The sequence below is a fragment of the Chrysemys picta genome, chromosome 15, assembly GCF_011386835.1.
Source record: "Chrysemys picta bellii isolate R12L10 chromosome 15, ASM1138683v2, whole genome shotgun sequence".
NCBI lineage: Eukaryota > Metazoa > Chordata > Testudines > Emydidae > Chrysemys > Chrysemys picta.
This window is the reverse complement of record NC_088805.1, coordinates 11717928-11730971: the sequence shown is the minus strand read 5'-3', so window position 1 is coordinate 11730971 and position 13044 is coordinate 11717928. Positions and strand designations below refer to the sequence as shown.

Sequence of the window (13044 nt, the reverse complement as noted above, 5' to 3'; positions counted from 1 at the left end):
TTAAAGGAAAATCCATCAAATGAGAGCTCACAGCCAGCAAGGTCCAACACTTGGAATTCATTAGTGACCAAACCTGAAGAGGTAGTGTAACAATCATTCTGGGGTAGTGCAAACAGATCACCCATTCACCAACACAATTTTAGAAAATATAGCCCACATTCAGGTACTAAAATAATACTTTGAGTGTCCTGCCTCTGCATTATACCCTCGTAAGGCCTTTGACATCCACGAGAAAAATACAACTATTACTTATCTCCATCATTTCATATAAACTTCATTAGTTACCAAGCACCTTGTGAAGGGAACTAAATCTTAGACAGCAGCTAGTAGGGCTAAAGACTGATTCCATGGATTGTGTCTGTAAGAGGACAGAGTTGAAACCATACTGGCTTAAAATAAATTGGGCCACACTCAGATGCTGCTGCCCCCTTTCTGCTTTCTCCCTTTGACTGTTTGGCCCTAAACCTTTACAAAGGCAATTTGAGAAAGGAGCTTGACCAGCCCAATTAAAGAGGGGTGGTGAGTATGGCTATGAGGGAATTTCCACCTCATTTCATCCAGGACAAAGGCTAGAAGTACTTCTGCAGTAGTTATAAGGCACTTAAGTTGAGCTTGCTCTTCTTCACCCACGATATTCCTTCAGCAGCTGCCCTGCTATCACTAGTCTCTGGATCTCACTTGTCCCCTCATAGATTTCTGTGATTCGAGCATCCCGGTAGTGGCGTTCCGCTGGCATTTCTGTTACGTAGCCCATTCCTCCCAGGATCTGGATGGCCTGAAACAAAAGCAGTGAGTCTTATGTCAGCAACTCGGTGCACCATGGACACTGCCCTCATGCGAGTGACCCATGTCTAGTAGCAACCACAGGGAGGAGAGAGAGGTCATAGGGTTTATCAGTCATGCTGGCACCTGGTGGACCCCTTCTCTGTAGAAAAACTTGTTGATTAGTCATCCGGCATACCCTGCAGTGAGCACGATGCAAGATTGAGGCAAACTGTGTTGTACCACGGATACAGCCTTGAGTTATTTGCCCTCCCTCCTTTCATTAGGTGCCAGTGCCTGATGCTGTTATCAGCTACAGGGAAAGGCACAGAAACTGAAGTGTTTGGGTAAGCAGTAGCATATTTCACCATTGCACTGAATAACTCTGCTTGGGCTTCAAGCCTGCCCTGCTGCCATACAGTTCTAGGCCTAGCAGCTGAAGGGACTTTACACAGGGGACAAAATAGCCCACAGCCTTTAAACAAATGTAAGCACCAAGGCCAGAGAGGAATTCTTGACAGCAGTACCTAGTTCCTCAGCAAGAAAGCTGAGCTCTTTCCTTTATATATACTTAATTTTAGGCTTGGAAGAATTAGGTTTTTACATGGGCAGATGTGCATCTCCTACACACCAACTGTTTAAAAATATTTTCATTGATAACAAACTTAAATGATAAAATAAAAATGCTGCTTGAGAACCAAGTTTGATGTAAGGATATTTACTTACTATATTTTGACACATAGTGGTATAAAGTTTTATAATCTGTCATTGTCTAACTTTCCACAACTGACAGCTAATAAACATAGCTATTATCCATCAGTTATAACACTACAAGTAACATCTGGACAAGCTTATCCCCCAGGCTCCCCTCATGCGGTGAAGGAGACAGATGGTTACCTGATGGGAAATGGCAGTTGCAGCCTCCGATGCAGCTAGCTTGGCCATTGCAGCTTCCTTTAAAAACAAAGATATTTTGTAGAATTTATAAAGCAGGCGCTAGTATCAATATTCATGCACCGCCTGAAACAAAACTTTGTGTACACCCAAGTGAGCCAGAATTCACACCCTCTGTGATTAAATGTACTTCTCCTGATTGCTCAAATTCCAGCATGAGACTTTCATTGATAAGCCATCTCCTTCTCCACCTGTTTGATTAGAAGATGCAACTGGTGAGAGGGGCTGGAGCCAACAGCAGACAGCCAAAGAAAAAGCACATGGCTCCAGTACACACAGGAAATGGGACACACTTCCCAGATTGCTGTATGCATGAGCTTCTTTTTACTATTGGAACGTTGATTTGTAAGTGTTTAATTATTAAATTGTCAATGATCTGGTAGGTAGGTTGCAGACTCTGGCAGATACTTTGAATGATAGAAACAAAGATTAGTTAAGCCACCAAGCCTGCAATTATACTCACATTCAAAGATGGAATGGTGTATTAATGGGTGATTAAGGCTATATTGCATTCTGATGTAAATGGCCTCTTCTGTAACCTAATGGTAGCTCCTCTAAATTTAGCAAGTGTTTTTTTTTAAATAAAACTCATACTAATTAAACCTACCCATTGCCACCTTTTGAAGGGCTTTTTTACATTACACAATCTAAATATCTGAACCAATGTTCTTTTCATGCTATCAATAAACCGACTAAAGGGGTTTTTTAAATTATCTAAGTATAGGCACAACATAGCTCTGGGTCTTGTTCTCCATTCTGCTTTTTCCATCTTGTTTTTAGTTATTTTTAAGTAAAAATTGGGCTTCACAAGTAGCACTGTATGGAAGATGGGTGTTGCCATACCAGAGCAATGGTCTAGAGGAAGCTGTAAAACCCCATTACACAGACAATTCTGTCCAAAGGAGAGGTTTCTGCCTCATCCCAGGGGCTGGCTTATGCCCTGAAGCAAAAGGGGTTGTAGCAAATTATCCTATTAATTAATGTTATTTTTCAAAGCATGCTAAGCTCTTGGCCTTACTGTTGTTGGAAGTGAGTTCTAGACATTACTGTTTTTTAAATACAGTTGTGAAAAGTTTTCCCCTATATTGTATTGTCACTGAAACCCTGGACAGAAAAAATAAAATAAAACGCTTTTCCACTATTTATGTACTTAATTCATTTGACAGCTCTTTGGCTCAAGTCCGTTTCTCCTATTGTGTAGGTATTTTTTAAATATATTAACAGGGCAGAGAAAAACTTTAAAAATCACAAATTGGCAGGGGAGATCAAGAGCAGTAACAATCTGAAACTACTTCAAATTGACTAAATTTCAGGTTGATGAAATGAACAAAGTGAATAATTAAAGAGCATTTTTAGTCTAATAGTAACAGATGTTGAGGTACTATGGCAGTAACATCAATCTAAGCAAGTTGTCCTTGCAGAAACCCTGCAATAGCTGCTGTGGGGTACCCACAATAGATGACCGGGTTCATTCCCTGTCTCTCCACCTCAGCCAGACATACAAAGATGTGCTACTTGGGAGGTCCTCACATCCATGCTTAACTAGCAAGCATTCTAAGTGAGCTCTCCTCTGGCTCACCAGCGCAGTCAGGACCAGCAGTGGTAGAGGTCAGAATCCCATGTACACACACACAACCCACTGGTGCTAGCACAAGTACTGCTTTGTGCACCTTAAGTTACAGGGCAGGGTTTTTATCCTGATTGTCTAGCACCCTTGTACCGCCATAGCCAAGCTAGCCCTGCATACCTGGGACCCTGGCCCATCTATGCTGCTGCTATGCTAGCTCAGTACATCTCCCAGGCACAGCTCTGGGGTTACTCACAGGACTGAGGTGGGGAGCCAGGATCACCATGTTCAATTTGTGAAATTGAGCTGGAGCCTACCAAGATGTAACTAGAGCAACTCCTTGAGTTGTTAACCCTTCCAAGTCACCTACTGCATCACCCATTTATAAAAAAAATCTTGCATCTGTCACAAATGCTACATTGTGGAACAGCTTAAATTAATATAAACATTGTTTTTTGGGAGCTCTGGAGAAGGTAACTGGATGCAGGTCCCAGATCCAATAATAAGACCCATTCTCAGGCGGCCATCACATTCATTGGGAGGGGACAGTGCTCCCACTGCCCATGCTCACTTTGCTTTGTGGAGCAAGGATCTCAGTTGCCAAGGTTATCACACTGCACCTTTCACTGGTGTTAAATTCTCTTTGCAATCTGACTCAGCAGCTCCCACTTGAAAGGAATTTATGACCTGGCCTTCCCCTTGACTGCTTTGGACATAAGAGACTTAAGCAGCAAGGGGGATGCCATGCAACGTTTAGTGCCCTCTGTTAGTCATTTTCTGAGATTAACTAAACTAAACACTGGAAGAACTCGTGGTGGCAAGGGACTGGACCGGATAACTCAATAGGGTTCTCATTGCTAGATCAACAGCAGATTACAGAAAGCAGGAAGTACCTTTGTGTAGGGTTTCCCATTGTCCTTCAACATGGCTGCTCTCCAGGTCAGCAGGCGAGCACCCTCCAACGCCAGTGCCATGTCTGCCAGCTTGAACTGCAATAGACAAACGTGAGGGCAGAATGCATTTGCTTCTCACACCACCTGTGTTGACAAACCTCTCAAACCCAAAGCATCCCCCCAAAGTAATGGGGAAGTGCCCAAGCCACGGAGGCAGGTGTAAATCTAAGTTGCTTGAACACAGGTGTCCAGAGTTCAAGGTGTGTTACCTTCCCCAGACCAGGCCAGCTACTGTGCTAACCCAGCAGGACTGTTATAGAAACTCAGACTTACTGTCACCAGATACAGGACTATCTTCAGCTTAACTCATACCTGAATAGCCTGCAGCTTAGAAATGGGAGAACCAAAGGCCAACCTCTTCTCAGCGTAATCCACAGCACAGTCCAGAGCTCCTTGAGCTATTCCCAGAGCCTGCGAGGCAATCCCAATCCTGCCCGAATCCAAGGTTTGCTGAGACACACACAAAAGTCACACCATGGACTGAAGGGTGAATATACCTGCATGAGCTAGCAATCCGCAGTCATGTTGGCACCCCCCTGGACAATCCCACAATGTATGGAAATAAAAATCCTCAGTATATTTAGGACATCCCAGCTACTGAGATCAAAAGAGGGGAATGAAAAGGGGAGAAAGCATGACCGAGGCAAAAATAATAAAGCAGAGGAACTGCTGATTTGCAAAGAAAGGGGGGGGGGGGGAAGTAAAGAGAAATTAGATAAAGATACAAAACTAGATTTACTTGTTACCTTATTCCCCCTACTTCTATTAACCCCTCTACTTTTTGTTTCTCTCTGGAGTGAAGACTGTGGCTACAATTTCCAAAAAGGACAAGTCATTTTGAGTACCCAATTTTCAGAAAGTGCAAAGTTCCCAACTTCTGAGCATCAGGCTCCTTTAAGGTGTCACGGGTAACGGCCCAAAAAAAATCGCTACTCACTTCTGAGACTCTTGGCCCAAGACACACCCCCTTACTCTGAAGGGGGACACAAGCTTTCCTTCCCTTGCATGTACTGAGGTGGGTAACTAGTTCGAGGCCTGTTCAGGGAGGCTCAACTCTGTGCTATGTCTCTCCCCCACACTCCAGCAAGGTAGTGGCACCTTTATAACCTCTAATGAACTGAATTTTCTTGGAACAATGTCAGTGTTGCTCCTTCCTTGTTCAACCAGGCAGGATTTCATTCAAAAAAGCAGCAGTTTGCAACATTTACAAAAGATGTGGCAGTGAACATTCCTAACCCCACCCCATAAAGAGGCCTCTTTACAAGAAGGGTTCCCAGCAGAAACCTCCACATCGAACTCTGGTGTATTCGAAATTTAATTCCAGAATAACGTGTCCTAAAATCCCTTGCACTGAGACAAGTCTGGGGATGAAAGGAAGGATGATGGAGGCAGAGACCTACCTAAATCAAGGTGCTGATGGCAGGTGCTATGACACCCTGGGAACAAGTCTAGCTCATGGGACTGCAAGAGTCAACCTTTAGTGGTTATTCCAGCCCTGCTTGGAGCGAAATCAGCTCTCCCAAGAGTTCAGAAGTCCTGCTACACTGCACATAATGTTCCCCAGGCATTATCTTCATCGTCATGCCAAGATTTCAGTTCCTCAGGAGTCACACATGCTCCCCAAATAAGATCTAATCTATGTCTGGATGAACTCCAGAAGGTGTCCTCTCTGCATCAGCAAGGTATGAATTTCTGCCTCTCCTCCATAGAGGGAATTAAAGAGAAGCATCCAAAAGGTCTTGTGTGTTTCCTCACAGGGAGATCAGCAGATGCAGGGTGAGATGGTGGGAGGAGAGGCTCTCCCTCTGCTTCATATCTGCTCAAGTCCTACACCTGAGGTTTGCCAGATAGGCTCCAAAAAGATAAGACCTAGCAGTGGTGCTCCTCGATTGCCAAGAAGGGGTCACGACACACACCACCGGCTGGACAACAGTTTAGATGGATGTAGTCCTGCACCAACCCTGTCTTCCCACAAGTCCAGCTGGCACTCACCATAGCAATTTTGAAGCCCATCCCCTGCTGCCCCAGCAGATTGGCCTTGGGGATCCGGCAGTCCTCGAATATCAGATTGGCTGTGGAAGAGGCTCGGATTCCTAGTTTGTCTTCTTTCTTCCCCAGAGAGAGTCCAGGTGTTGGCATAGGAACCAGGAATGCACTAATGCCCTGCAATCAGATCCAGGATCTTAACATTGCCTCCAACCTCTCATCACGCAGCTGGGCAGAGCTCTCCTGGGAAGCACACGAGGCCAATCTCAACTCACTCACCCACCCATCCAACAGGCCATGGAAAGGAGAAGTGATGGATCAGAGGGGAGATTAAGGGGGATGAAATAGTCCTCCCTGCAGTAAGCTCTGCTCCAGTTTCTCTCAGCTGAACTCAGAGCCCCATGGGATAGGCCATCCATCTAAACCCCCTCTGGCAGCACTGCACCACACAGCCCCCCCACTTTCTGAGGGGACACAGGCTTCTCCCAGCTCTTCGTTCTGACTCCACAGTCCAATGTAAGCTTATGGAGCCTTTTACCAAGTGCTCCGCATGCTACTTCCAAGAGCTACATTTCAGGCTATAACCCACTGAGCTCACCTTGTGTTTCTGGGATTTGTCTGTGGTGGCAAACACCACGACAGCAGAGGCATCCCAGGCATTGGTGATCCAGGCTTTGGTGCCATTCAGGACCCATTCATTGCCGTCCAGCCGTGCCACTGTGGAAGCAGCTCCAGCATCGCTGCCATTTCCTGAGCAAGGCACCATGCAAAACAAAACCGAAGTATTCCTGTTCACTCATGTAACCAAAGGCAACAGAACCAATTACTTCTGCACCCCAGGGGATTGGGCCTGGGGCTCCAGAATTGGCGCGCGCGCACACACACACCCACACACGCTAGCCAATCACAGCACATCTAGTAACAGTAGCACACGCTTTACTGGGGGCAGCTCCATCTCACCTCTAACTTCATAGAGCCACAATAAACTAGGAGTGGAAATGCCATCCTCTCAGAGGCTTCTCTCACTCCAAGCTCCCATACCCATTACATCTCTGCTCCCTGACATTACAAAGAGGGAAATTTACAAGGGGAAATTGTTCTCTGCCATCAGCCCAGGAATATTAACGTTCATGTTACCTGGTTCACTGAGAGCAAAGCATCCTATTTTGTCTCCACTGGTGAAGGGAGCAATCCACTGATGCTTCTGCTCTTCAGAACCAAATTTCAGTATTGGACCTAAATACAGAGACTTCAAGAAGACAGAAGTCATGTTAATTTACCCTGCAAGAAAAAGTGAACCAATAACTCCCAAACGTCCAGCACCCTCCAGGCTCAGCAAAGGCAGATGCCATTCTCCATCAGCACTGATTCACACTACTCAACTGGCAGAGTAACCCCTGGCTGCTAGGACTGGTTCCACACACCCTGTTTCCCAGACAATGAGAGGGTCTTACATTATTGACACTCATGACGACACCCGTGGATGCACAGCCTCTGCTGATCTCCTCCACAGCGATGGAATAGGCCAGGTAATCAAGCCCTGCCCCTTTATACTCCTCCGGCACATCCATGGCCAGCAACCCAAGGGCCCCCATCTTCTTCACCTAGACAAGGAGAAATGGACAAGTGAGAGGCCTTGTCTATAATGCAGAGTTTTGTCAGCAAAAGGCAGCTTTTGATGGCAAAACAGTGGAGGTGTACACACTGCAGTGCCAGTTTGACGACAAAACAAAACCACCTCAACAAGACACGTAGGACTTTTTGTGCAGAAGTTGTGCCGACAAAGAGCCAGTGTAGACGCTGCCGTTCATTATGTTGATATAACTGGCCTCCCGCGGTATCCCACAATGCCTGCTATGATGACTCTGCTCAGTGTTTTGAACTCTGTTGCCCTGCAGGCATTACCCCTCCCATCAAAGCTCCAGAAAGCTTTGACATTCCTCAGCCTGGAAAGCTCACAATGCTGCCGAGGAGGCTGTGGGAGAACTCAGAGGGAATCACAGAGCTGCAGACAAGCAGAGCGGGTTGCTGCTCTGGGGAGGGGGCAGGGGAGGAGAAGACTGCTGTGCAGAGCTGGGGACTGATGGTGGGGGAGGGTGTCCCTCTCCCCCAGGATTGGTTGTTCAGGTTGCTGTCTGAACTTAGAGACAGCATGCCAACACACACTGCATTTCTGTCTCGCCCCACAACACACACTTCAGTTGAAAAATGGCTGGCAATCTGGTAGGATGCCCATGGAACAACACGATTGAGAAACTTGCATCATGTGATGCTGCACCTGCCCCATGAGGCATTGCAAACCCTTCCCAAAGCGCAGTGCGGCCAGTTGCAGAGTGGGATAGCTATCCATAGTGCACTGCTCTCTGTAGATGCAAGAGCTGCTAGTATGGATGCACTCTGCCAACACAAGGAGCATCGTGTGGACATGCAACAGCAGTTTAATTAAAGTACTTTAAAGTGGCATAACTTTTGTTGACAAAACACTGCAGCGTAGACCAGGCCAGAGAGTCTCTGCATCAGTGATGCCCTGGCAAATCCTCAAGTACATACGTACAGCAACACACACCGCCCCACCCTCATGGATGCACTTGAGCACATGCACACTCCAGCTGTGTTCCTGTTCGTTCACATGACCACAAGCAACAGAAACAACTACTTCTGCGCTCTAAAGAATCGGGGGCACCTATGCACATACTAGCCAATCCTGGCATGTCTGGTAACAGCAGCACGTTCTTTCCTGGGTACACAGATGTGCTATCGTGAGCCTACCAAAGGACACACCTGCTTTTGATTCAGATGGGGACTGATCTCAACAGTTGCTGAGCAGCCACAGCTCACAGTGACTTCAATAGGAATTACAGGTGCTCAGAACTGGTGCAGCCCTTGCTGATTAAGGGCAAGTTACCTGAGGTTGACTATGCTCATTGCCACATGAGGCAAAGACTAGCTCTGTTTTAACCTAGAATCACTCCCAACCATAATGTTAGATTATTCTCACACTCCCTAGCAAAGCTCTGTTCATTACACTGTACAGAGGTGATTGAGGAGAAATCTAGCAGATCCAGTCCTTGCAACTATACCTTGAAATCTTTCACTCTATTTATACTGCATCCTAAAGGTTCTTAAGAAAAGAGCTTTTAGTTGACAGGAAAGCAATTTTAGCTGTCTCACTGAAGTTGTGTTGGTAATAATTAACTCCTTGTAAAGACAGTTCAAGATATTCCCCACTCTGGGTTACCCAACATGTTCTGCCTTCTCAATCTTAATCTCTTTGGGCAATAATTGTGTGTGTATCTTGTACGTTGCTGAGCAATTGTCATGGTTTAACAACAGGATTGATCTTGTATTTTATGACATTGCAGGTAATTTGGCTTAACATTTAGCTATTGTAAAAATTAAACTACTTGAAATCTAGCCAGATCCTTCTGTTTATTCCAATAGAAACTGTTTTGGAATTTTTAAATAAAAGAGTTCCTCTTGCCTGTATTTGCCTCCCAAATATTGTGGCTCTGAGCCATTATATGAAATCCAGAAAGGGAGACTACAAAGTGATCATGAACAAATGACACTGACTAATTTTATGTGTAATGCCATAGAATTAAAGGGAAAATTTTAATAGCATCAGTGGGGGGAAAACACATTAGAGTCAACGTCTTTTCAGTTGTAAGAATCTCAGTGGTGATCAGTAAACCAGGGGAGGATACTCGTTTTAATTTATTTTCTTAGAGTATGACATTTTAGGTGGCCAGTGACAAACTGGGGAGAAAAAAAATGTGCCTTTTATTTTGCGTACGCTCAGTTTGAAGCCAGTGGGCTAAGGCAATAATATTTTGCTTTCTAGGACAGCATATTTGATTAACAATCTAGTTAGCATTTTAAGTCATCCAGCTGCATTGGTACTGCAGCAAAGGATGGCTGAGCTCTTTTCACAAAAGTGAAACATCTAGACACTGGTACACTGGAACTCAAACAATCCCTTCCTGCTTCTAATGGTCAAGAAATAAAATGTGCAGCTTCTCTTAAGCAAGATGATTCTCTTGGTAGTTTTCATTCATTTCAAGAGCTCAACGACGCTCAATACATGCACATTTTATTGTTATATACTATTCTGCTGCAACGTGCGACCTGTCTCCTCTTTACTAAAGTGATTTAATGATTTTCCAAGTCAGATGCATCACATGCTGTATTAACTACAGCAGCCCTGGGGAAAGTCGCTGGGAAAGAAGAGAAAACTCAATGGTACCAAAGTCCAGAGGGGAAGACACAGAAGGGCAATTAACATGCACAATGGCTGGCAGATGTTATGGTTTTAAGCTAAACAAAAGTGTGTCCTATAGGCAATACAATATAATGTCTGAAAGTACAAATGCTCCTGACAGAATCCCTTGTGTATCACGCTGAAGCTTTGGTTTATCATGCCGATTTGTGCATTGGTCACATACAGAGCCACCCTGATACAAAGCAGCTGGAGAACAGCGTACTCAATATGATGCATGAGGCAGCATCTGACATGTGTGATCCAGATTTAAACTGAACATATTTTGTGTTGACCTCAGGGCTGGGCCATGAGTATCTGTAGGGAGGCATGTAGAGGTCAGGCCACATATTGGTGAAGCTGGGGCACACAGTCATAAGAATGGCAATACCGGGTCAGACCAAAGGTCCATCTAACCCAGTATCCTGTCTTCTGACAGTGGCCAATGGCAGATGTTTCAGAGGGAACGAACAGAACCGGTATCAAGTGATCCATCCTTTATCGCCCATTCCCACCTTCTGGCAAACAGAGGCTAGGGGCACTATCCCTCCCCATCCTGGCTAAAAGCCATTGATGGACCTATCCTCCATGAACTCATCTAACTCTTTTTTGAGCCCTGTTATAGTCTTGGCCTTCCCAACATCCTCTGCCAAAGAATTCCACAGGTTGACTGTGCATTGTGTGAGGAAATACTTCCTTGTTTGTTTTTAAACCTGCTGCCTATTAATTTCATTTGGTGATCCCTAGTTCTTGGGTTATGAGGAGTAAATAACACTTCCTTATTTACTTTCTCCACACCAGTCACGATCTTACAGACCTCTATCATCTTTCTCCTTAGTCATCTCTTTTCCAAGCTGAAAAGTCCAAGTCTTATTAATTTCGCCTCATAGAGAAGCTGTTCCATGTCCCCAATCATTTTTATTGCCCTTTTCTGATTCCAGTATCCCCAGATCCGCACACCATCATCCCAACCCTTACGCAAATGAGCTGCACTCACCTGTTCAGCAGGAAAGCGGTGCTCCTTATCGAGCTGAGCAGCAATAGGAACCAGTTCCTTCTCAGCAAAGTCCCGGCACGTCTGGCGCAGCATCTGGTGGGTCTCTGGTAACTCCACTGTCTGGTACACTGTGTGCAGCTGTCGCAAGCACCCAAAGGTCAGGGCTAGAAAGTAAGGGGAGGAGATGAAGGGGATCCCTTGCGACCAGGCCCTAGAGCCAGGTAGTCCAAGCAGGGAGGAATAATGGTCCAGCAGGTCCATACTGGCCTGGGACGCTGGAGACGCAGGTTCCAGCCTTTCCGGTGAACTCTGGGCAAATCAGTCTCACCCCCGTCCCAAGGGCCGCGAGGCGCTCAGACACCACGGTGAGGGGCCCTACCAGCCCCGCCACAGAAGCGCCACAGGTGAAGTGCAGCGGGACTGAGCCTCGCGCCCCCCCCCGCAAGGACCCAACCCCTGGTAGCGACCAGGCTGTGCAGGAGCCGGTCTGGGCTCCGGGCTCGGCGCGAACTGGCAGCGCGGCAGCCCCGGCAACCAGGACGGGACAAGTGACCCCCCCCCACACACACACCCGGCGCCCCCAGCCCGATGGCGCGGGAAGCAGCCGCTGGCTCCGCTCCCACTGGCAGAAAGCTGAGGCGAGCAGCGCCCGCCACTGGCCGGGCCCCTTCCCGCGCTCTGCCCCCAACGCCCGGGTCCGCTCCCCACCTACCGACCTCGGGCAGCAGCGCCGCCGCCCCGAGCTAGGAGTGTAGCCGCCATGCTGCTACCCAGCCCACTGCGCCTGCGCCCCAAACCGCGCTGGATAGGCGCGCCTCCGCGTCATGAATATTCATGAGCAGCGTTCCATCGCCCCGGGTCCTGGGCGGAGCTCGGCGGCCGCGGCTGGGGGGCGGGGCCGCTGGCAGAGGCTCGTGCTGGGCAAGCGGCTGGCGGGCCCCGCGTGACACACACTGGGGAGCGGCGGCCAGTGCATCGCGGGGGCTTTGCCCGCAGCCTGCCCCAAGGCCGGGCCGCCATGGTCACGAGGGGCCGGCCCGGGGGAGCACAGTGCCGCTCAACCCCTGGGGCGCCGTGACCCGCCCTCTGCCCAGCCCCCGCTACGGGCTGTGACCACGACAGGCTAGAAACAGCGAATCGCCCGCGCCTGATGCCAAACCTACCGCTGCGGCTTCTGCGCTCGCTGCTCTGCGCTGGGGGGAGCCGCTCAGCCACTTGCTTTGTTTTACGCAGAGGCGGTTGCACCTCATTGACCAGCGATGCCTTGTAACTCTGGCCACGAGAGAGTGAAACAAACCTGTAGCGAACGGGGGGACTCCCGGTTTAAAAGGCCTTAGGTGAGCCACAAGCTTTCCTGAGGGAGGCCAGCTGCAGAGACAAGAGCGGCAAAGTTCTAGTCATGCAGATAAGAACTTGCTCATAACCCACCTGTTTTCCCTCCCTGGCGCCGTATGGAGGGACGCTAGAAGCTCCTCTTTCCAGCTGTCATCCCACCCCACCCCTTAGCAGACTGTAGCCTAGAAGCCTCACACTGTATAATCTGAGTTCTTAATCTGCATTCAAAAGGCTT

The 13044-nt window shown here is 47.6% G+C and overlaps 2 protein-coding genes across 4 annotated transcripts in view; both read right to left on the bottom strand.

Annotated features, from left to right (window-relative positions):
• The window catches only part of RNF10 (ring finger protein 10), a 207074-nt gene that overhangs the window by 34786 nt on the left and 159244 nt on the right, over positions 1-13044 (bottom strand). The gene's annotated exons all lie outside the window — the stretch shown is intronic.
• ACADS (acyl-CoA dehydrogenase short chain) lies at positions 38-12325 on the bottom strand. 3 transcript variants are annotated; one of them, XM_005288669.4, is made up of 10 exons: positions 12191-12325; positions 11475-11638; positions 7677-7826; positions 7360-7471; positions 6821-6972; positions 6229-6399; positions 4549-4686; positions 4177-4272; positions 1660-1716; positions 38-775 (listed from the first exon to the last, which is right to left on the bottom strand). In XM_005288669.4, exons 1-10 carry the CDS (start codon positions 12234-12236, stop codon positions 623-625), a joined length of 1239 nt encoding a protein of 412 aa, XP_005288726.1. In that variant the 5' UTR covers positions 12237-12325; the 3' UTR covers positions 38-622. The 3 variants fall into 3 exon arrangements, with proteins under 3 accessions (XP_005288726.1, XP_023964493.1, XP_042697592.1); XM_024108725.3 differs by having other exon boundaries at positions 12187-12304; XM_042841658.2 differs by lacking the exon at positions 4549-4686.